Source organism: Camelus bactrianus, chromosome 1 (genome assembly GCF_048773025.1).
Source record: "Camelus bactrianus isolate YW-2024 breed Bactrian camel chromosome 1, ASM4877302v1, whole genome shotgun sequence".
In the NCBI taxonomy this organism is placed as follows: domain Eukaryota; kingdom Metazoa; phylum Chordata; class Mammalia; order Artiodactyla; family Camelidae; genus Camelus; species Camelus bactrianus.
Window position 1 is genome coordinate 10,022,012 of NC_133539.1, and position 25,055 is coordinate 10,047,066.

Here is a 25,055-nt window from a genome sequence, read left to right on the forward strand (position 1 = left end):
GGAAGAAGAGGCCCGGGCTCCTCACCGCCCCCTATCCTCTAGCCCCGCCCATGCCGGGGAAACGAGATAAGGGGGAGCCAGTAAAAATGGAAAAGGACGAGTGACAGCCGAATAACCAATCAGCAAGCTCAAAAGGGGAGGATGAACTCTCCTTCCTCCCCGCCCCTTACCAGAAGGCGTAATTGGAGGCTTTTGGGCTGGGGTTTTCCTGACAGGGTTTATGGAGATTTTGTTCCACGATTTCAGTGCATCTGTCCGTTGCCATGAGAGGCAAAACACTAGTTAGGATGCATCCAACTAACTACCGGAAGCTGTTAAAGGAGAGAACAATGTGGAGGCAAAAGGGAGCGGGACACAGTCCAAGGAGGGGAATGGGGATACAGTTGGAATGAGGGAGGGTGTGGTCTTTGAGTGAAATTTGCATAAAACTGAACCCTTCGGCGACTACAACTTCTCTCATTTATCGGTAGCCCCTGGTGCGTCGCCTCAGAGCATGCCGGGAGGTGTAGTTCCACGTTCGGTTGCTATGGCGTTCTCTACAGCCTTGGAGCGTGCGAGGGCCTCCGAGAGTGACGAGCGGCGTGACCAATGGGAACAGCTCCTGACCCAAAAGGGGCGGGCTCCCTGCGGAGGGACTCGAAGGTGGCGGTGGCGAAGGTGCAGGCCGTTGGGGCCCCTCGGAGGCAGGTGAACGCTGAAAAACGCCTTGTATGTCTTGGGAAACGGGGCTTTGGGCGAAAGATCGGGAGACACCCCGCGGAACCGTCCAGCTCTGGGGTGGATGGTGGTTCGCATCGCACGCCAACCTCAGACCCCCTCGGGCCCAGGCCTAGCTTAACTGAGGCCACTGAGAGGCGGGTAAGACTTGATTTGACGATTTCCTGGTCCTTACAGGTTTTGATGGTAGATTTTATCTTAGTTTGCATCTTCTTCCACATTTATGGAGGCTGAAGTATTGAAGTGCCCTTCCACTGAGTTTTCTTGGTTGGCTTTTCCCCCCTTCTTACGTCTTTTTGTTCCTATACTTTGCGATTTTTTTTTTTCTGCCTTACTCCTTCCCTACCACCACTTTCTCCTCCTCCACTTTATTTTTTATTTTGGTGAGCAATTACTTAAAGCAAGGGTATTCGCATTTATGTAACTAGACTGCCAGCTTTGTCCTCCAAATTAAGCAAAACAGGAATACTCTGGAGCAGTGCGTGAGAATCACGTTGAAGTGCAGATGCTGAGTCTGTGGGTCTGGGCGGGTCCTGAGAATCTGCATTCTAACAAGCTCTCAGGTGCTGCTAGTCTACGTTATGAGTAGCAAGGTTCTGCATCAGCTCTGCTGAATACGGATTTAATGGAAGCCACATTTTTTTAATGGAAGGAAACGTATGCAGTTAATTTTAGCGTTTCATTTGGCCCAGTATATGCAAAATATTATTCCAACACATTATCAAATATTTTTATTGAGATATTATACATTCTCTCTTTTTTTTTTTCATATTAAGTCTTCAAAATCTGATGTGCATCTTACGCTAACAGTACATCTCAGTTCTGACTAGGCACACACAGTTCAAGGGCTCCTTAGCCACCTGTGGCTGATACTGGACAGCACAGATCCAGATGATTTAATAGCCCGCTGCAGAAACTAAAAGGTGTTAAAGCTCAAGTTGCACCTTACAGAACCCCTTGCTGCTTTGTGAGATGGGCTTTGGAACTACTTTACAAGTTCTCTGCTCAATTTACAGAAATAGTAGTAAAAAATAGCCAACATTTAGTGAACGTTCATTTTGTGCCGGGTATTGCACTGAGTGCTTCGCATGTATTATTTAAGCCTTGCAGCAACCCTTTGGGGTAACTACTATTATTATCCCTGTTTTATGGGTATGGAATCTAAGGCCCAAAAGGTTAAAATTACGAGGCCCAAATCATACAGTGACTAAAGTAGGAAAGCGAGGATTCAGAGTAGGTTCAGTTATGACTTCTAAATCTTATCCACCAACCACTGCAGTGTATAATTATTATCTTTTATCACTAATTTCGACTCATTGATGTCTCTGCTCCAGTTCATAGCAGAGGATGAGACTGAATCTGATTTGGAACAGAGGGTTCACTATATGAGGTAAAGTTGCCTGTCAGTTGCAGTGAAACATTTTGATAGTTTTACAACTCTCTGTGCTATGCATTCAGAATCAAAATTCTAGATTGAAGAAAAGTGTTCAAAACCTAAAGGAGATATTTAGGCCTTTGAATGAGTTCTATATCCCAGACAGTAATGTTCTTGGTTCATTTGTGTGCCTCCTTGAGGGAGGAAGATGGGAAAGCTTGGGAATTCTTTAAAGTGGTTCACTATGGAATCACTGTCTTTTGGGGGTTTGTTTTTGCTGAAATCTTTTTTTTAATTGATAAAAATGAATATTTTCTTGCTCTTGTAAGCTTCACATAGAGTATTTCAGAGACAGCTTTATGATTTTTCTAGACCCAATAAACAGTACTGCTCTGAGCTAAGGAGACTATGAGTAGAAGGGCAAAAACACACATACCCACATATGTTCAAACATAGTATTTTGCAAAATAATTTTCTTCTCTTTTTATACATTATAATAAAGATGACATCTCGTGAATTATTTTCTCTTGATTGTGAATTTATTAGTAAATATTTAATCAAAATTACAGTTCCTATTTTGCATCTGAAGTAAGAAATGGCTTAAGATCCTATTGTGCTGACAAGCTGCAATGTCAGTCTGTGGAGAAGATTCGTTAGTTAAGTCATTTGGAGGGGAAGAAGGAAAGTAGAGATGTAAGGAGGATCTTCCTCATCACCATCTACTTTGTCCCAGTGTCGTATGATTAAGCCAGCATGAAGGGAAGACTGTCATTCATCCCACCATTGGTTTCCCTGTTCCCCAGTAACACAATACTGGAAAATATGATGCTAATTCAGAAATCTAAATGAAAGTTAAGTTTCTGTTCTGGATCGTACTATGTTGAATGGCCCCACATCAACTAGTAACTGGACCAGCGGTTTCTAATCTTTGAATTAATGACCATCCCACTCCCCCAACCCACCCGCTACCCCCCCCCCACCTGCCACCGTGGTACTGGAAAAGGGATCCCTCTAGTAAGAATTCTTAAGTGAGAAGGTATTTTGTAAGTCAACAGATAACAAAAGTTAAGTTCTCTTGGAGGCAGGAGAATTAATCCAAAATTCCTTTGGAGGTCACTTGTTGGAAGCCACTTGTTGAATAGATAGGCAATGATTTGACATATTAAAGCAAATGCTTTTGTTGTTGTTGTTGTTAATGACTAAAGCCAGCACGAAAACAGAAAATGTTACTTTCCTAATTCTTCACCTATGTTTAGATCTCAGATTGTGTGAGATGTAAAGATTATGCCACAATTGTATGAATTCTGTCGAGTATGTCTTGATAATGTTCATATAAATCTAGATTCTCATAATTGGAAGAGACTTTAATATGGTTATCTCATCCCCCATCCCCTGATGCTCGACTCTCCTTGATGATGCCATTGTAAATGTGTATCCAGCCTCTAGTTTAAACCCATCTAGAAATAGGGACCATGCAACTTCATGCATTTTCCTAAGTTTTAAATTATGAACCTAAAATGTGAAAGTAAAAAGTTCTTATAATACATGTTAATAGCTGGAAACGCTTTCCAGGATTTATCCAGGTATGAGCCACTGTCTCAGGGTACCTCGTGCCCATCTGTATCAGGCAGGAGGGCAGTACACTATCTGGCAAAACACCTGTGTCCTCATTGCATCTGTAAAGTGGCCTTAGAATATACAGACTTCTAGAGACTGTTGCCCACATGATGTAGAGCTGTCCCTCCCTCTTTAAGAAGCTGAGCTGGCCTGTCTAGTTAGGACTACCAGTCTCCTCTACAACCTGCAAGGTATATTTGAACCAAACCTCAGCTAGTTACTTTGATTATGCTGACCGTATTTTTTATGGGCACATGGTTTGCCATACTTCTTTATCTGATATGCGGATGTGTATGAAAAGTCTCACAGATGAGTAGGAACATTGTTAAAACTTAACATTAAGCCACGTCTTCAGTATAACTGAAGATTTACCCCTCGCAGTCCAGCTATTATCGTAATGCTGTACACTAGTCCCGGCACGATTATGGCCACATTTCAGAGTTGTCTTCATCTGGGTTTTTTTGGTGGCCTATCTGCTTGACAATATATCTGTGCTTTCCTTAAAATAAAAACAAGGGTGAGTTAGAAGCATTATAACTGAATCCTGAGCCTGAAATGGCCAGCATATTGCAAAGTTTGTGTTGAGGAATAATAGAAATGTGAGCACATAGGAAGAGTTTGGACTTTCAGAAGGCTTACGTTACCCTTAGAGTAACAGGTGTATTGGATGAAGGAAAGATATGAAGCCATTCAGCAGCCATATGTGGCCATAGCCCAGGCCTGGTATAGTGCAGGTGATGTGCTAACACGTAAAATGAGCAGGTGAGCCAGGACATTATAAAGGAAAAGAAAGCTTTATGGTCGATAACTTAATACAGAGGAAGGAATTATGATGGATTCTAAGATATCCTCAGTGACTGACAATTGGTACAGCAAAATCTTGTTTAGGGGAAAGATGAGTCTAGTTTTATGTCTGTTGAATTTGAGGTTGATCTGATACTTAGAACACTTCTAGTCTGAAAGTGTAGATAAGAAATAACCTATAAAGGTTTTATTTGCAATTATTAATAGGTGAGCTCCCTGGGGGATTAAGGATAACCAGGGAAGAGCAAGTGGGGTTCATATTGCTATTATAACTAAAGTGAAGCTATTTGAAATTTCTTCCCATTGACTTTTTTTAGAAATTCCTTAAAAGATTAACTACTTTCATCAACTACTTTCTTGAAGTACTATTTATGGTAAGTGTTTAATTTATGTAAAGTCCTTGTTCTGCTTTGTAACAAAAATTATTTAAAAGAGGTGTCTTAATTTTTGTTCCTCCAGATTTTTAATAGGTTTAATGTGTGACCATTATAACAATTTAAAGTGCTACAAACATAATCTTCATCTTGTGGACTTACGTCAAATACATTTAAAATCGGCTGTATCTAGAAAAATATAAAATCTTTATGTTTTTTACAGGGCTTTCATTTCATCAGCCTACATTTTAAAACAGGTTTATTTTCATTTAAAAGTTTTATGTAGCACTTTTTTGATAAAAGAAGCTTATAGTAGAATATGTAATTTTGAGGTTACATGGCATTCGTTCTTGGAAATGACATGATAAATAGTTTATATTTTAATTCATATTTTTATTTAATGAAGTGTTCAGTTATTTTGTTTCCTATGTGCAAATATCTTTACATTCGATAAAATGTTATTAAATAATGGATTAGGTGTTCCATTTAATCTGGACCAGTGCCTAAGAAACTAAGTGGGCCTTGAATATAATCCATTCTACCATTTTCTCCATGTTAAGAACTCAGAATTCCTTTCATGGGTTTGCAGAACAAATAATATTTCCTCAATTTTCTTCTGGCCACTTTCATAAAAACACTTCTCTTCACTTTGTAACTTTGAGAATTTTTTTGCTACCACATGGTTCCTACTTGGACCAACTAAACATTACTTTTTTCTACCACCCAGACTGATTTTAACCTAATTTGGAAGAGCTATTTAGGATGATATGACCAAAAATACTGACATTATTATGCATATAATATTTACATAAAGGACACTAGGGTTCACACAAGCAGTTGGCTTCCAATGTCTTTGAAATCGGGGTGCATACCGTCCATGTGACTGCTGATCTGGGGAGGCATGCAATATGTTATCAGATGCAATGGGCAGAGAAAATAGTAGCTTCCAGAATTCAAAGGAGGATGCTTTGAGATCAAAGTGTTGATATGTAAATTATTCCATTTCTCAAAAAATGCAGCTCTAGTAGCTCCAGACTTAGTAGGAACAGAGATTTATTTATTTAATAATAATGGATATTGATTCTTCAAAGCAAGAGCTGGGAAAACCCACGAGTTAGTAAGTGAATAGAACAAGGTTTTGTTTGTTAGTATGTAACACTCGAAATCTAGAAGCTTGGAACAGATGGGGTAGATTGCGTGTCACTGGTGGGTGGTTTCAGAGAGGGAGTAGGACCTGAGCTTTTATTTACTTCACAGAATTTGTGGAGTAAGTACAGCATAGTCTCAGGGAGCAAGCAATGCCTGGAGCCCTGAGACAGTGGTGACCATATGGTGTGAAGTCATACTGGGTATGTGTTGGGAAAATGGAAGAATCAGGTAGACTTGGGACAATGCAAATGCATTTTAGACAGCCTTGACAGCTAGGCAGAAGAGGTTAGATTTATGTCAAAGGGAATTGCATAGCTGCTGTTCTATGCTTAGGTTCCTCCCTTCTCCCCTACCACCCCAACAAACACATTGATTTACACACGTGCGCGCGCACACACACACACACAAAGACCTTCCGTAACGAAAGGGCTAGACTTAATTTAATTATATGACCTGACTCACTCTGTTTTTACATACTTAATGTTGATACGTGCTACATACATAATTTCCATATATGTCTTGAATGTATATTCATTTCTGTTAGTTTTAGCAGTTTGATTATCACATTCCAGAAAGTAGCAACCATTGCTGAACTGCTCAGTAAAAACCCTCTATACAGATCCGTTAGATCCACTAAGATTCAGCTTGCAGGGCCAGCTTCATGAGCACGGGACCTATACAGTCACACTGGACCTCACAGTCAGTAGGGACTTGTGCTTGGTTTAATGCTCGCCTGTCACCGTCTTGAAATGTTAATTTCTGGACAAGGTTCCCCACATTTTCATCTCACAGTGAGCCCTGCAAATTACGTTGCTAGTTCTGTCAACAGGCACTTAATAATTACCAATCCTAAACTAAAGGATGTAAGATTCTAGTTTTAAGCGATATATCTAATGTTACCAGCTCAATAGAAAACCGTTAAATATAATGGTTAAGAGAAATGACTTTGGAGTTGGCCACACCTGGTTTGTCCTAGCTCTGGCCAAACTGGTGCCATGAGACCCTAGATATGTGCCTTAGCCTCTGTAAGACAGTTTCCTCATCCATAAAATAAATTCAATAATAATACTTTCACCAAAAAGTATTTACAAGGATGTTCTTAGCAGGATAATTTGTAAAAGCCTCAAACAGGAAACAATCAAATGTCTGTCTTTAATGGAATGGATAAATAGTAATTTATCCATGCAGTGAAATACTATTTAACAATGAGATTGGATGAACTACAACTGCAGACAGCAACACAGGTGAAACTCACAAACATAATACTGAAAGGAAGAAGTCAGACATAGAGGAGTATGAGTTCATTTACATAAAGTCAAAAACAGAACTAATGTGCTGTTAAAACTCAGGACATTGAGTATCCTTAGGAGTAGCTAGAAGGGCAACAAGGGAGCATCTGGATTTCTAGTGATGTGTTTCCTGCTGTGACATGGCCATGTTCACTTTGTAAAATTCAGCAGCTATACACTTGTCAATAGTGTACTTTTCTTTGTATATTTTATACTTCTACAAAATTTATATTAAAAAATTACCTTGCCATACAATTACTATGAAGATTAAAGAAACAACTGTGGAATCCTTAGAGATGCGTCAAGAAATCCAAAGAATACAGATTTAAATATTTCCTTTAAATGGCTTATAAACTGATACAGATGAATTAGGGGCGCAATTTCAATGAGCGTCTTGACTGTCCACTTTTTCCTTTTTTAATGGAGGTACTGGAGATTGAACCCAGGACCTCAGGCATGCTAAGCATGCATTCTTCCACTAAGCTATATTTCCCCTCCTAACTTTTTCCTTTTTAATAATCCTTTTTAGGTCTTTGAAAGCCCTTTAAATGATACCTTTGGTTATTAAAATGAGCTCTTTTACCTGTGTAAGTTTTTTTCAAGTGTATCTAATAATTTTTATTGAATAGTAGAGTGAAATTAAGCACATGCTCACCTCTGTGTGAAAGGTTAACTGTCCTGGGCCCATTCTCAGGTGTGTACCACAGATTGTTGCATATTCTCTTGTTTGATCACTTTCAAGAACCATTACCTAAGTTTAAGACTACGTTTATAGTTATCATTATCCTTTACCAGCACTGTTTTTCAATTTTTACTTTCATTTGATCTGAAAGACATTTGATGGTTAGTTTATTTCATGTTTATTTTTTCTTTCTTGTTTTTAGGTGACTATGAAAGGCTTATATTTTCAACAGAGTTCTACAAGTGAAGAAATAACATTTGTATTCCAAGAAAGGGTAAGAAAAATTGTTTAATCATTAAATCAAACAAGATAGTGCATTTTCCTTATGTGATAGACCCAGTTTTAAATGGCCTGTTTCAAGTTATTTTGAGTGGAACTAAATGAGTGAAAATTATTTAAATGAAGCTCTATAAATTTCTTACCTTTAGTCTTATTTAAAAACAGTGGTCCATATTGTAGTATAAATGTATTTTTAAAAAACTTGCTACTGAAGAGTTTTTAGTTCCTCAGGGTAGTGGTATAAAAGATATTAGGAAAACAGAATAACTTCAGTAGCCTTTACATATTGCAAAATTAACCCAGTTTATTCTGAATACCACAATAAAGTGAGTTTTCAGACTGTAGCCATATTTCAGAAAATACTTTCTCTCATATTATGAAATAAAAGAGATAGAAAAGCATTGTTTTCCAAACTAACTTCTGAGCTTTGCAAAGTAACCTCATTCACTAAGCTTTAAATGATTTCTAGTTTTTCACCACTTTAAGCATAGATAGTGGAATTTTCATATATTGGTGATTGGTTTGAAAGGTTGTGGCAGGCCAAAATCATTCCACTGTAAATTTAGGGATGAAAACTAAGTGCAATATGTATTTCGTAGTGTATGTATATTTCATAGTAGTAATTAAAATTTCTGGATCATGAACACAATCCAGTTTTTCTGTGTTATCTTTGAACAACTCCAAAGTCATTTAGGTTAGGAGTCTAAATCTCAGACAGCTTGGCTTCTACCATTGGTCAGGATGAAGCTCTAAGAGGTTTGATTGGCTCCTAGGAAGAATCATTGCCAGGTTCACACAATCATGAGTTAAAATCCACAAGTTTGTCGATATATTGAATATCTTCATATTATCACCCAATATTATCACATCTGAGATTTAAAAAAGGATATCCCAAAATATTGTGTTCATGTCAGATAAAGCACAGTGATCCCTTTGATAGGACACAAGAGGCACCATGCAAGTAGCTCTTCTAGCCAACTTTTGATCGAATATTTGAACATATCAGGGATTGAAAAGAGCGTTTTAACTATTGGTGTCATTGGTGGATGACATTGAACACTCGAGTTTGAAATATCTTTGCCTTTGAAGTTCTATCTAGCTGTGGAATATGAGGAGTATCAAGTCCCATTAAGTTTGTATTTTGACCTCAGAGTCCCATGGGGCATGCTAAAATGTCCAAGAGATGTCAAATAAAGATTAGCAAATGACACTAAGAACTTTATTCATAGAATTAAGGAAGTTCCAAAATCAGTATATTTTATATATTATGTGTATGTGTGTTTAAGACTATCCCTCTGTGAAGTTTTGATGCTTTGAGACTATTTAAATAGATTATGTTTTTTCGTTGTTTTCCTATATTCGTTGCCGACATATATATCCATGTCAGTGTCTTAAGTACATTTTCAAAATAGGTGCCCTAACTAAGGCTGTTTAAAGATTTTACCACAGCATTCTCTATATTCTTTTTGATTGTATACTATAGGATACTTGCTTGTAGCTTTTTCATTTAGGTGTAAGATTGGGAGTCTGTTTGATTTTGTTCAGTTATGTATAAAAATGTTTGCAACATAAAAGCCTTTTCTCAAAGGAGTATGAATTGTTTTTATCATTTGATTCTAGGAAAATCTTCCTGTTACAGAGGATAACTATGTGAAACTTAAAGTTAAAGCTTGTGCTCTCAGCCCAATAAATACAAAGGTATTGATGCTTTTATTTTTGTCAAAAGTCAAATGAGTTTTGTAGTATATTTAGTGTATAAAAATTAATAATAACTTTCTGAGTGCCAAGAAATTACCATTCTTAAAAGAATAGAACAACCAGGAAAAAAATTTAATGTTCATTTGTATATTTCCGTATTAAGGTAAATCATTAGTCTAACTGAAGTCATGTATTTTTATATTATCATATGCAAATATTTTATAAAATTCTTTACATTGTGAAAAGCTAAGAATTTATAATTACTAAGGCCTATAATCAGGGAAGAAAAACAATTTAAATATAGTAAAAATGGAAACTAGAAACATATCAATTAATTTAACTATCTAGTCTACAGGTATTTCTAGTTAATATCTTTAGTTTTGATTATATACTATAGGATATAATTATTATTCTTCTCATTTCCCTTTCTCTCTCTTTCTCCTACACCACCTCACACCATTCCATAGTAATCTTCCATTACTGACCGTGAAATACATAGAAAGTCTTCAAATGGTAAATAAATGTGCCATGATGGATAGAGCAGGTCCATTTACTCAGTTTTCTAAAGATGAATACTATAGTTTTTTTGGACTCTTAACTTACTGAATTATAATGTCACCATAATTTCTAGGAATATAAGTTTTCATCAGTAAAGTCACATTTAGGGAAACTACAGGACAAGAGTATAGGCTTCCATTGGGCAATTCTGTAACAGGAGCATGACTTGAGAAGTAAATTAGTGAGATGCCCTGAAGGCCTTTCACCAGGAATACTCTACTCTTCCTTTTCTGCAGGGTTCTGTGTTCAGCCCTTCCAAGATATTCTTTTTAAAACTACAAAAAAATCCATTAAAATCCTAGTCTAGGAAATTAATCTTCATGTCTAATAGAAAAAAATGGTGGTGGAGAGGGGCATAGCTCAAGTGGTAGAGCACATACTTTGCATGCATGAGGTCCTGGGTTCAATCCCCGGTACCTCCTCTAAAAATAAATAAACCTAATTACCTCCCCCCCAAAATAAAAAGAAAAATTAAGTAATATAATAATTAATAAATAAAATATTTAAAAAAAAGAAAAATGGTAAATTATTATAAAATCAGTTTGATGAAATCTTGCACAACTATTGATGATAATGGTAAGTGAAGGAGGCATGGTGCAATTGCTGTAACCATAATTTTAGCTCTGTAAAAGTGTGCATAAAAAAAAAGAAATTCTGTACAACATCCATTATTTCTGTAAGAATGTTATATGAGCATCTTAGGGTAAGTATAAAGTTCCACACTGAGAAAGAGACTTTTCTGGCAATCAAGTACATGTAAGAGATCAAAGAATTGAAAAATAAAAGAAATATTCAAGAGAATTATTTCAATTTCTTTTTACTTACTGTTCATAAAATATTAATATGCCTACAAATATGTTCAGAATCTTTAGTATTATAAAATTATAATAACTTTTATACTTTTAGAAAAATGTAAAGGGAACTTAAACTGCAGACTTACCTACGTACACCCTGTCACTTTAAAAATCAAGTACTTAATTTTGTTAGAATCTAACAAAATACTAATCTCTTCAAAATAATTTATCCTTTAAAAGAAGAGACTCCAATCTGAAATTATGTGGCAGTTTCCCTATATATATCCATCACTTCTTCCCACCTGCTCCCTAACCCAGGACCGGTGAGAAACACTCAAAATTTTAAAAGGAGTGGAAATGGAGCACCTTTATGTCCTCTCCAAACTCCCCTCACCCCACCCAAATGAGATGACTGCTACAAAGTGTTTAGCCAACTGAGAATTGTTTTGACTATTATCTCCTTTCATGTTTGGCAGAATAAAGATGATGAAGTATATTAATCATGATTTGAATGATAAACTCATACCTGAGTCCTGCATATCAACTAATTCCTCAGCAAACTCAGTTTCCTACTCTATAGAGGAACCTATTTTGTGAAGTTACTTGCTTTGTCTTGATGCCAAAAATGGGTCATACTTGTTTTTTCTGTGGTTTAATTTTTTGCTCTTGCTTTCCTCATGTATGTAAAGAGGGTAGGATTTATTCTTGACAATAAATTCAAGCCTTTGTCATTACTTAGCTTATGGCAGAAATGAAGATGGAGAAGGATTTCTTTCCTGTTGGGAGGGAAGTTGCTGGAATTGTGTTAGAAGGTAAGTTTACAAATACAAATATCTGTATTTATTTTCTAAGATAAAAGAAATTAATTGGTAGCTAATTGGTTTACTGACATAAAATTGTACACGCTTCTTCAAATATAAAAGTTAATTATACAGTAGTGTTTTCCCTTTTTAGTTAAAAAGAAAAATAGAACTTAATTGGTATTTTATAATCGAAGAACTTACTACAGTTTAGTAAGTATTTAAAGATTATATATTTAAATCCATTGAATAGAATGACGAGTATTGTCCTTTTCATGATGTTTACAGACCAGCATAAATTACTTGTGTAAGTTGGCTTTGGCTTTGGGCCAAATTTTCTATAATAGTAACTACATTTACATTACATTTTTAAAGTTTACCTAAAATTGAGTATTGAGTAAAAGGTAAGGAGTTCACTCATCTGAAAATGGGTTCTGGGGAGAAATAACCAGTAAGATTTTATGATTGTCTTAAAGAAAAATTTCAGTAAATTTTGGTTTTAACATGCAGAAGAATAAACCTGAGTACTTGAAATAATTTGTTTCTGAATAAACATACTGTTCATATTCGCTGCTAGTATAGTTCATGATCTATCAGCTTATAGTTGCTCTTTCTGCATATATTATCATGTGGTTAAACTATTTGAATTTTACCTGTAATTTTAACCTGTACTATACTTGTTATTCTTTCTCAGTGTAATCTTCTAACATAGCTAAATCATAATTTCATTCCCTCTCCTTTCTTCTGCTGAACTCATAGGAGAATAAAAATAAGAATTATAATAGCCAGAAGATGATCAATCAATCATTCACTCATTAATTTATTCATTTATCATACTATTCATTTATTCATTTAATAAGCACTTGCTCAGTGCTTGGGATATGAAGATAAATGAGACAAAGTCCCTGCCCTCCAAGAGCTCACAACCTGAAGGAAACACAAATACACATGTATGAGCAGATTATTCTGAAAGCTCCAAGGAGAGGTGCCCAACCAGCCAGAAGAAACAGGAGAGGCTTCTTGGAGTAAGTTAGACAGTAAGGGGTGAGCAGGGGGAGAATCATACTCAGCAGAGAAGATGCCATGAATAATGTGACATATAGAAGAATTATGGAGTTTGGTGTTGCTGGAACAAAGTTAAGTTCTGGGCAGGAGTTGTAGGCAGGATTCTTGGCAGCAGAAAAACATTTTGTCAAGAAAATTCTCCTTCAGATGTAGCAGAATAAAAAATATTGAACAAAAATTTTAATGATGATATGAACACTGATTTCTCCCCCCCAAAAAATGGGGCAAGAGGGTAGGGAAGGGCCAGATCCATGATGAGCCTCATATCTCAGATTGGGTTGTAGAGAGATTTTTAGAGTGGCCATATGAAGGGTAGATTTGAGGCAAACCAGGCTGTAGGCAAGAGGACCATTTGGGTGTAGACCAACAGGCAAGAAACAACAAAGTTCATAACCTAGATGGTGGCAGAGGTGGTGAATATATTGAAGAAATACTGAGAAAGTGAAGTCAGCAGAACTTAATAATTGACTGGAACAGGGGAATTAAAAACAGGTAAAAGTTGGGAATGATTTACAAGATTCTGGTTAAGATATGAACTAGTGCCACCAATTGATAAGGGAAGAGGGTCCAATTTGGAGAAAGTGAGTTTTGATTTATACTTGTTGAGTTCAAGGTGCCTACGTGATATCTCACTGGAAATACCTATGAGTTTAAAAACTCAAAGGTGAGAGATCTATGCTGGAATTATACATACATATATATATATATATATATATATATATATATATATACACACACACACACACACACACACACACACACACACACACACACATATATACGCACACACACATATATGTGTATATATATATATTTAGATATTTGAAAGTTGTCAGCATAGAGGTTGTATTTGAAAAAATAGAATGTTGATGAGCTCATTCCAGAGTGAGAGTAGAAATGGAGGAGACCCACAGACAGCGTGAAATCCTTGGTAATGCCACTGTTTGAAGGACAATTGAAAGGAGTATGAAGAAAGCCAAGAAAAAAGAAACAGAGTAATTTTAGGAAGACAAGAATCCTGAGCAGAAGGGAAAGAGAAAAGTACAGAAAAAGAGCAAAAATTATTTGGGGGTGATGGCACAGGAGGGATCCGAAGAAGCAGTGAACTTGGGCCCTGGCAGAACCAGCGAAGAGGCCACTTCCCAACCTCAGGCTTCTACGTTACTTCACTGCTCGACCTCAGTTTCCTTGTCTGTTAAGTACGAGTAATAATCCTATGTAATGGGTATGCCGTGAAGAATGTGATAATGTGCTGAAATGCTGAGCACAAGTAGACATTCAATGAAGTTTGGTATTTTTCCTCTCATTCCTCTTGTAACTATTTGAACAAAAATATTCTGGAGAGTTGACTGATTGCGGAGGCCTTTTCTCTATACATACGGAGAAAACGTAACTATCATTCTCTACAATCCCCCAAACTTCTTGGCACCATTCTGAGTTTCTTTCCATAATCCCACATCAAAGTAAATTTATATGTGACTCACTAGAATTCCCCGTTGTGCATCTAGGATTCTGCAATTAAAATAATGATAGATTGGATTAGCCACAGTAGGGGTGGAACTCAGTGTAATCATGAGAGCCGTGGAGTGGATTATTTTCCTTTATCCCTTCATCCTTAGCTAAATAGAGAGACATCCTTCTCCATGGTGTCAGCAACCACATGGCCCAGGTTTTTATAGAGAATCCAGATTTGAAGTGTTCTGTCCTACTGTCACATAGATTATCAAAATGTCCTAGAAGTTCATGACCTTTTCTGAGTTAGCGACTTTTTATCAACCCATGGCTTTTAAAGTTTAATAGATTATATTGAATAACCTCATAGTACTAATTATACATTTTCTCCCCTCTTTAGTTGGAAGCAAAGTATCATTCTTTCAACCAGATGATGAAGTAGTTGGTAAGTTATAGGTCATAGTCCCGTTTCCATTCCTCTATTTTACTATTGTCTCTTCTTTTTTCTATACAATTGTTGATGCTTATTGTGACTTTGCTTTATACACAAATACTTTTCTGAGTTTGGGATTTTCTTAAATATCCATTGATGAAGAGAATTGGGAATTTGACCTCAATAGCAGAATATTTAAAACTTTTCAGTATTTGGCTATAGATATGGCAGAAAGATGACCGCCATTGTTACTCTCTGTGGTGCAGCCCCTCTCAAACAGGACCCCAGGCTATAGCTAGACCGAAGACTCCAGAGAAAAGCCAAGTCACAGGTCATCTGCTTGAAGACTACCCACTGACTTGGCCATGTAGAAGCTTCACTCTCCACACCCGACTTGAATCGTACAGAGCTTCTCCCTCACTACCCTTGTAAAACTAGAACTTCACTGAAAACATTTAATATATTGCTTTTTTTTCATATCCATAGTTAATACCATTTTTCAAATACATATATTTATGCTTGTATCCTAGACATTCACACAAATATAAAGTATGACTTTAGTAGTAGTCTTTAAAATCACCATTTCTCTGTAGAAAATGTTCATGGTAAACCTTGTAAACTTAGAAAATATATAGCTTTACAGCATGCCTGAAGCTGTTAAGAATAAATTTGTAGGAAAGTTTTCATCAGCTTTTACAGAACTGCCTTTGACTCAGGTATTTTCTTTAAAATTTATTGTCCATCTTACGTTTTTTTTATCTGCCCAAGAAGTCAGTGACATTGTACTATTTGAGATTATTTTTGTAAGAGACCAAAGGTAAAATCAGACTAGCACAGGGGAAAATGGGATTTTATTGGAAGCATACTGAGATTATATCCTGGAAAGATAAGTGTGCATCAAAGGCAGGTTTAATGAGGAACCCAGGTGCCCCCAAGACTCTGACGTGACTCTGTACATCAGCCATCGTCTTTACCATTACTCAGAGGTGAAAGAAGAGAAGGAAAGAGACAGAGGTAGTATAGATATTATGGTGTTCATGTCAGAAAGTAGACTGTCCACTTCCCTTCCTTATTTCTGAAATCTCTCCCTTATCCACACTAGTAATTGCTGGAACCTTCTTCAAAATTCCATTGAGGAGAATTTAGACTAATGCTTACTGGCACCTCATTAGGAAGGAATTCATTTTCTGGATTGTTTCCCTTAAGTTTCTCATTTTAATTTTCAGGAATTTTACCCCTGGATTCTGAAGACCCCGGACTTTGTGAAGTTGTTCGCGTACATGAGCATTACTTAGGTACGTGAGGGTTCAGTCTTTTGGGAGTTCATGGAAGTCTTACCTAACAGATACATGTGGTTTTTAGTAACTGTGATTTCTTTGCATCTGCCGTGAGTGTACCTAATAAATAACTATAAGTAAATAATACTTCTAGCTTATATTTTGTATCTGTAAAATTCATTTTCAGACTAAACAGTGTATAGCCCTTTAAGTTTCCCTTACATTGCTCATATAAGAGGTTTGTTCTATGAGGGAGAGGTAATTAGGTTTCTTTATTGATTTCCGCTTGGAGGAGCTACTGGGGATTGAACCTCTGACCTCTTGGGCGCTGAGCATGCGCTCTACCACTTGAACTATACCCTTCCTGCAGTAAGAGGTTTGAAAAGCAAATTTCCCTTGGCTCTGAAACTATATCCCTAATCAGATTTTTTTAAATTCTTATTCTTGGTTATTAACTGAAATTTTTAAATGTATAAAATCTAGACAGTACATATAAAGTCGAGTCAGGAAAGACTCAAGAACAGTTATTCTTGGTTTCTGTTGCTAGTATCTTTTGACCAGTGTTCTATTAACTTAAATGTTAATTAAAATTTTTTCTTACAACAATTTACTTCTTGAGTATGTAAATTAAAATGGGTAAATAGATACACACACACACTTCATGAAACCATAGTAAAAAGATGCTACATTTCCTTAGTAATCAGGGAAAAGCAAATTAAAACCACTTAGAGATACCATTAAGCATCCGTGAGACTGACAAAGTTACAAAGTTTGACAAGGATGTGGAGCAAAAGAATCTTTTATGCACTTGGAGTGTAAATTGGTACAAAGGCATTAGACAATAATTTAGCATGATCTAATAAAGGGAGTGATGTGTTAACACCTCAGACCTAGTAATTCCACTTTTACTCCTGTGCCCCAGAAAAGCTTGAAGTGTACTAGTAGACGTGCTCAAGAGTTCATAGTAGCATGGTTTGCAACTGTGGAATAAAAATGGGAACAGCCCACATGTTCATCACCGGGAAGATGCATAGCTAAAGATATTTCTAATTCAACTCATCCATGAAAATGAATAAATAACAGCCAAACATATCAAGACGGATGAACCTCACAAACTGCTGAGTGAAATAAACAAGTTGCAGAAGAATGCAAACAGTGTGATACCATTTACTTCTGTAAAGTTCAGAAACATACGCAATTTAATTAAGCATATCTTATTTAAGGATAGAGATGAAAAGTCATGTGGAGGTTACCTTTGTGGGGGAGGAAAGAGAATGTGACCAGAGTAGATCCACAGAACTCGGGGCTCTGGTGGCACTGCCAGTCGGCTGTTCCTTATGGTGGGATTCATGTTATTGTTTGTATCTGATCTACAGACCAACATATTCTTTTGTGTTCTTGAACTATTTCATTAAGATTTTTCCTAAGTTTCTTCCTGAATGATATAATTGTTAATCAAACCATATGGGGCCAGTTTGGATTTTGGACTATTGAAAATAGTAAATGTATACATTTGAGTTCATACAGTAACTCGAACTTGAGTGAAATCTTTGGCATTTCTGAAATTATAAATTGTAAGTAATTTATATTTAAATTAATGACATTTACTATGTCTAAAATTTCCAAGCAATACTATATTGTTTCATTAAAAATTAATTTTAAAAGGCAGTTTTCCAGAAACCTGAGGCCTTTGCTAATCTTTATATTAAGCTACATAGATAAGGAGCCAAGTATGTCTTCCTTTGAAAGATAAAGCTCACTTTCAGATACCATGCAGTGAAGATCTCTGATCCATGACTATTTTGATATAATGCAGTTTGAAAACTGAGGACCGTCACCATCTCCTTTATGAGAAACTATACTATTTTTAATTCTAGAATTTCCTCGGGCCATTATTGCCCCTGTTCTTTTGAAACCTTGTAAATACGGAGTCAAACAAAACTTTTGGTTTGGATTCCTAGGTTGAGTTTTGACAAAGTAAACTAAATTGTTACAGAAGGTTAACTACTAAAAAAATAAACAAATAATTAAGGTCCATGTATTTAGGCATTGCTGAATACTGGAGAATTGTAAGATGGTCTAGAAGGAGAAAAGTAAATTGAAACACCAGAATTTTCTAGCTATTGTTACGGAAATGACAGGCCAGCCAAGAAACAAGCACCACTCGGAGGGTTGGAGTACTCAGATGTATTACGCCAGTGGGCTCAGAGGGGCTTCTGCTCCAAAGCTCTGAGCACCTCCAAGACGTGCGCATGAGGTTTTATAGGATAAAGTACAAGCTTGGGGTATTTGGCCAATAGGCATGGAACAGCTTTAGCAGCATTATCATCACAAAGGTGGAGGCGGGGAGGCAGCAAACCAACATTCCAAAGCCAGATATGTATCTTTGAAAACCCAGCTGGCTAGCAAAAAAACATGAACAGCAAACCAACACTAATTAACTTAGATTTACAAGTTAGTCCAGCAGAACTCAGATCAGTATTCCGATACTGAGATTTGTGAGTTATCTTGTTAGCACAGCCTGGCTTTTCCTTCACACTATAAAGTTTAAACTAAGACAAGGGAATCACACAAATGACCTTTTATTTTCCTACAAATCAGGTGGATTATAGTCCAAAAATCCACCAGCATATACAGAGAACAAAATTCTAGATATTTCTTGAGAATAAAACATAACAAAATATTTCTTTAAAAGAAGTACTTTAAAATGACCACTAACTGTGTGTGACCTTTAGGCAAGACCCAGAGACATGTAATTTGTCTATAAACAAGGATGCCAAACTAGATAACCTCTGATCTCTGCTGTAACTACAACATTCTGTAAAAGAGGAAATAATTTCAGTATGTTCCCTGAAGATTTGCAGGGGGAAATAATTCAGTTTACCACAGCTCTATTTTAGTTCCTATTAAATATTCCTTGATGATACTTTTAAATAAAAGCTCACAACTTAGTCACCTTCAAGTGAGCGTTCTTTCACCAAACCAAAGAACTAGGCTCCAGACGACTCCCAAAGATTAATCTTGTTGCAGAATATTGAGGATAGCGTGAAGAAGTTCAGTAATTCTTTCAGCTCTTTTGTGCTTTCAGTTCTCAAGCCATCTGTCAAACGTAAAAATAATTCTATTTTTGATTCAAAATTTGGCACACCCTTTCACCATTATTCCTTTGGACCTGAGGTACAAAGAATTAAAATTGTAATTCTTGAGCTCTGACATGCTATTATTATTGATACATGCATGGCTCTCTTTTAATTATTTTCTTAGTTTTCATAACATAATAAACACTTGTAGACGACCTAACAAAAAAGCAAGACCTCAGAGTTAAGCCACATCTAACCCTGCAATTTTAAAGCCTCTGGAATCCTAAATGTAGTTTTATTACTCTTAGCATTTTTTTAAGCACTGTATTTTTGATTTCTTAATGAAAATATAGGTAGTCCCAATTCTTATGATGGAAGGTGTTCCCAAAAAAATCCATATAAATAAATTGTACATAGGTTGAGTAGGCGCTGTTACAGTAGATGAGCTTTAGAGTCAGACTTTCAAACTTGTTGGCTCTGTGGCCTCAGACAAATTAACTACCCCGAATTCCATTTCATAGTCAGTAGAATTGGGGAAATAGCCTTCATAAAGAGTTTGGTAAGGAATAAAGTACTGTGTGTGATATCACCTGGTGCTTCGTATGTTTTACTGTTTTAATGCCTTGCTTGTCTGTCTGGACATTTTCATCATGTGCTTGGATGCTCAGTTTGCCCACTAGATGGCACTAGTTAATTGGTAAATGCAGTGCTGACTGTGCTAACCCATTTGAATCTATTGCCATTAGAGGAAAAACACTTCTGGTAAAGACTATGAAAACTGTTGTAAACTTTTATTGTAGGTAAAATGCGGAAAGACTGCTTGTACTGTGAAAAACAGCACATTCAGTGTACAACATAAAAGCAAAACAAAAAATAAACATTAAGGAGCAGCTTAATGGTCAGATAATATAGAGTTAATATAGTTTAAACTATATTAGGAGTTTGCATTTTGTTCCAAGTGCACTGGAAAGCCATTGATGAATTTTAAGCAGAGAAGTATTAGGATGTTATTTATGTTTTTAAAGGTCATTCTGACACTTCTGTTTTTTCAAAGACACCTCTAAAGAGACTGAAAAGCCATAAAGTTGAGAATAACATTTATAACACATAAACAAGCAAATGACTCATCTAAAATATATTAAGAATTCCTATAAATCAACAAGAAAAAGACAATAACAATAGAAAAATTGATGAAACACTTGAACAGGCACTTCCCAAAAGGAATTCTAGGTGGCCAATAAACACGGAAAGGTACTCAACTTAATTAATAATCAGGGGGAAATAAATTAAAATCACAGTAAGAAACCCTTACACACCCGTATGATGGGAAAATAATGTGTAGTAAAACCAGGGTTGACAAAGATGTTCACAGCAACAGCTGTGGGAGAATAAATTCATTTAGCCACTTTGGAAATCTGCAGTAAAGTCAAAGAATATATCCTGAGGCTGGATTTCTATTCCTCAGTAAATATCCTAGAGAAAACCTGTGTACCAGTGGAACAGTAACTTTTATACAAGAGCATTCTTAGCTAAGAATGCTTAACTGCCAAGAATGGGGGGAAAACACAAATGTTTCTCACTGGAGAGTGGCTAACCATCCATTGTATTAAATTAGATGTTGCCATAAAACAACAAAAATGAAAGCACTATAGCCACATGTATAAAAAAGGATGTGTCTTAAAAAACAATGCAGAGCAAAAAAAAAAAAAAAAAAGATAGAAAAGAATGTGTATGGTACAGTTCCATTTAGATCAGTTTTAGAAACCAGCAAAATAAAATTATATTGTTTAGGAATGGATACTTGAGTTATTAAATATGAAGGCAAGTAAGAAATTGAGTTAGAATGGTAGTGAGCTTTGACATCAGTTATCTCTCAGTTAAAAAAAAACCTGGTGGGAGAGGCAAGGCTGTGGGGTGAGAGCTGTGTTCTCTCTCTTAACCAGGATAGTGGTTACTTGTGTATTTGCTTTACCTTTATTCATCTACCCTACTTTGTTTCATGGACTTTTCTCCATGTTTTACTCTTAACAGTAAAACGTTTTAAAAATGCATCTACACACTGGCTTCTATGTTGAGAGTGGATTATGCGTGGGCAAGAATGGAAGCAGAGAAACTGAAATGTAGGTGAAAGATAATGAGAGCAGAGGTTTGGACCAGGGCCATGGTGGGGGCGGAGATGGAGGGAAATAGATCCAGGAGGCAGGGCTAATGGGACCTGCTAAAGGATTGTTTCCTCTTGTTCTTTGTAATAGTTCACAAACCAGAAAAAGTTACATGGACAGAAGCCGCTGGAACCGTTCGGGATGGAGTACGAGCCTATACAGCTCTGCATTATCTTTCTCATCTCTCTACTGGAAAATCGGTGCTGATAATGGACGGAGCAAGTGTAGGTGCTAATAGTTTTGTCAAGAAACAGACCAACATACAGTAAACTTAGGGAATTCAGAAATGGGCCATCCATTTGCTAGTATAATTCATTGCCAGTTAGCTTATTCACTGATACCTTTACCAAACTCCCATTTTCTAAAATACTCAGCTTATATCAATAGGAGATGAAAGTCGGCATTAGTGTGTTTAGTTTCTTATTAATTTAAATCTGCTAGAACATTAAAAACAAAAAAGCAGAGAAGCCATTTTTATTCATGCCTTTTACATAAAGCCTGAACTAGCTCATAGTCTTTGAAGCCGTACCACAGAACTCCCTGCCAATTTTGTATCATGTCCCTCATACTTACTCTTATGTGAATAAAGTGTTACATTTATAGACAATCACACAAGATCAAAACTGTGCTAATTTAAACATATTACAGGTATCATCAAAATATACCTTAAAAGAAAATACATGAAAGTATAATATTATAATCAAAAAATGTTACAAAACTTGGGGTGAATTTATAGTTTTATTTTCTAATCTGGCTATTGATAAAAATGCTTTTTCCTACTTTGTAGCAAAAAGAAAAATAAACATCCACAAAGGAAAAAAAATACTTTTTCCCCTACTTTTCTTTGAAAAAAAGGCAGAACTGTCTTGAGCATTGGCTTCAGCCTTATGTCCAACATTAGGATAGTAGTGTTTCCCTGAACTTAGCCAAAAGGTCAGCAAAAGGATGAAACTTTTGAAGTGCTTTGGTCTTCAAAGAGTGGTTGCTGGACTTGCATATATATTATGTAATTAGCTTCGATCATTATGCTGACAGGCTCTTAAAGGCCCATCTTTCTCTTTCCAAGGCCGTGTTCTGAACTTGGCCCTCGTTCTTGAAATTATGTGCTGTGGTCAGACTGGCTGAGAGCATGTATCACAGCTTTTTCACCACTGCTCCTAAGGAAGAAAGTCAATCAAATGTTTCCCCTACCAAACCGGTCTATATTTTTTTCTTTTTCTATTAGACACCATTTAAAAATATACTGAAATAGCACTAGACTACTATATTTTGTTAAATAACCTATAAAACAAATTAGATACAGCCTCTGCCCTATAAATGCATCGTGTATTTGTTTCCTCACAGGCATTTGGTACAATAGCTATTCAGTTAGCACACCATAGAGGAGCCAAAGTGATTTCAACAGCATGCAGCCTTGAAGATAAGCAGTGTCTTGAAAGATTTAGGCCTTCCATAGGTGGGTAATAGTACTCAAAACAGACTTCAAAATGTGAAATTTTGAAGGGGTATCACCTTAAAAACCACACTTGTTAAAAAACAAACTGCAAAATGCCAAATGCAAGTTATTTTTTAAATGCAGGTGTTATCTGTGCCAAGTCCAGATTTGCTTAAGCAATAGTTTTGTTTTTTAAACCTCTATTTTTCTGTGTTTTTTCTTCTTTTCCCCAGTATTATGAACTTAACCAAAATGAATTAGGTGAACTTTGACACAGTTTAGAAACACCTGGTGCCTCTTTGGTTTTAGTCAGTAAATCAAAATATTTTTGCATCACTTTCTCTTTGTATGTTTCTCACCCTCTTTTACCCAGTGATACACCTCTGAAGTTGTCTGCTTCCTGTGGTACGCTAGGAAAGGAGATGAGCCACTTACACAGAAACTCAGGGCAGATACAGTTTATGATAAACAGGATGTATTGGAGGCTGGGGAGGTCTTGAAAAAATTGAGCTTATCTGAACAGCAATGAATATGGAAGGGAGATAGAAAACAGAGACTGAAAAAATGAAAAAGAAGAGGAGACAGACAGGAATGGAATTTAATAGAGTGCAGTTAACAGAATTAACATTGGAGTTTACCAGATGAAGAGAAAAGAAGATGAGCAGTGTAAGTGAAGGCAGGGAAGAAAGAAAGAAAGGGTCATTGAGTGTTAATATGGGTGGTATCTCCCTAAATCCCTCACAAGCCTGTGTCAACTCATTAGGAGGCAGCATCTCAGAGAATTTAATTAGCTTGTCCAAGAATATACAACTAGAAGGAGGCCTGGAATGGGATGTGAACGCAGGCCTGTCTAACTGTAAAGCCTGTGTTATTTCCATGGTTACATTATGCTTCTGGCAGAGATTACCAAGAAATGGAAAGGAGGTTAAAGCAGGGGCTGGAGAAAGGAGGAAAATAAGAAAAAAAGGAAAAAGAGATTGAAATGGAATGGAGAGGAGGAAAAAAAAAAAAGCATTGCCCTTCATAGCTGCTACAGTCCCCTTTCTCTTGTGTCCTCCCTACCCCCGCCTCCGCCCCTGAGTCTCTGATCCCTACTCAGCTACACCTCAAATCTGAGCAGCTCTAAGAGGAAGTCTCTTTAATGAAAAAGTGCTAAAAGATACAAAAATGAAATAAAGACATGTGTCTTTGTTTGCTAATTCAAATTCTGAAATTTTTGAATTCTCTCATTGGCTTATTCTGTTAATGTAATACTTTAAAGCAGTCAGTTAAAATAGTTTAATTTTCACTAAATCTGCTTAAAATAATCCTGGGAGTTTTTGCTTGTTTTACTTTCAGGATTTTGTTTTGTTTTGTTTTAGGGGGGCAAGTGGTGGGGAGTGAGTATATGGGTTGGGATTTCTATGACTGAGAAAGGATAAAACGGCCTCTGGTAGAGAAGTACCATATCACATAAATGTGTTTTTGTACTTTTTAGCTTTCAACTCTATTAAATACTAAATTGCTTAACCTTTCAACTCCAGTTCTTAAAATAGTACCTCTGTGGTTTAGAGATCCTCAGTTCTGGCTAGATATCCTTTAGCTGTAGAGAACAGTTCTTTGTATCTTGGAACACACTATCTACAAAATGCCCATATTTTTATTTTATTGACTATACCAGCCCCTTTATTTAAATTGATCCTTACCAATAATGGGTTAGATGAGAAAAAAGTATAATTAGGACTCACTAATTGTTTCAACCATTTAATTCACTTCAGAGAACATATTTATTTACTTTTCTTTCTCTCTTTGACTTGTGTTGATCACATAGAGAACAGTACAATTGCCTGACTTCCTGTCCTTTACAGCCCGAGTGATCGATTTATCTAACGGGAAAGCCCATGTTGCTGAGAGCTGTTTAGAAGAAACAGGTGGCCTCGGTGTAGATATTGTCCTAGATGCTGGAGGTGGGTACTTTACTAAATCAGTGGTCTGTGTAATTTTTTTAATGCGATAGGTGAATTTCTGGAAAAAAG

At 36.4% G+C, this 25,055-nt stretch overlaps 1 protein-coding gene across 6 annotated transcripts in view; it reads left to right on the forward strand.

The window, feature by feature from the left end:
- The first annotated feature begins 602 nt into the window (after positions 1-602).
- Positions 603-25,055, forward strand: part of CRYZL1 (crystallin zeta like 1) — a 29,717-nt gene continuing 5,264 nt past the window's right edge. The window contains exons 1-10 of one of the 6 annotated variants that reach the window (XM_045517812.2): positions 603-858; positions 4,831-4,887; positions 8,210-8,281; positions 9,907-9,984; positions 12,076-12,148; positions 15,054-15,098; positions 16,313-16,381; positions 21,696-21,829; positions 22,950-23,061; positions 24,888-24,986. In XM_045517812.2, coding sequence (XP_045373768.2) covers positions 4,885-4,887; positions 8,210-8,281; positions 9,907-9,984; positions 12,076-12,148; positions 15,054-15,098; positions 16,313-16,381; positions 21,696-21,829; positions 22,950-23,061; positions 24,888-24,986 — 685 coding nt within the window. In that variant the 5' untranslated portion in view covers positions 603-858; positions 4,831-4,884. The remainder of the gene's footprint in view (positions 859-4,830; positions 4,888-8,209; positions 8,282-9,906; positions 9,985-12,075; positions 12,149-15,053; positions 15,099-16,312; positions 16,382-21,695; positions 21,830-22,949; positions 23,062-24,887; positions 24,987-25,055) is intronic. The other 5 variants (XM_010956547.3, XM_045517813.2, XM_010956550.3 and 2 more) reach the window with 5 other exon arrangements.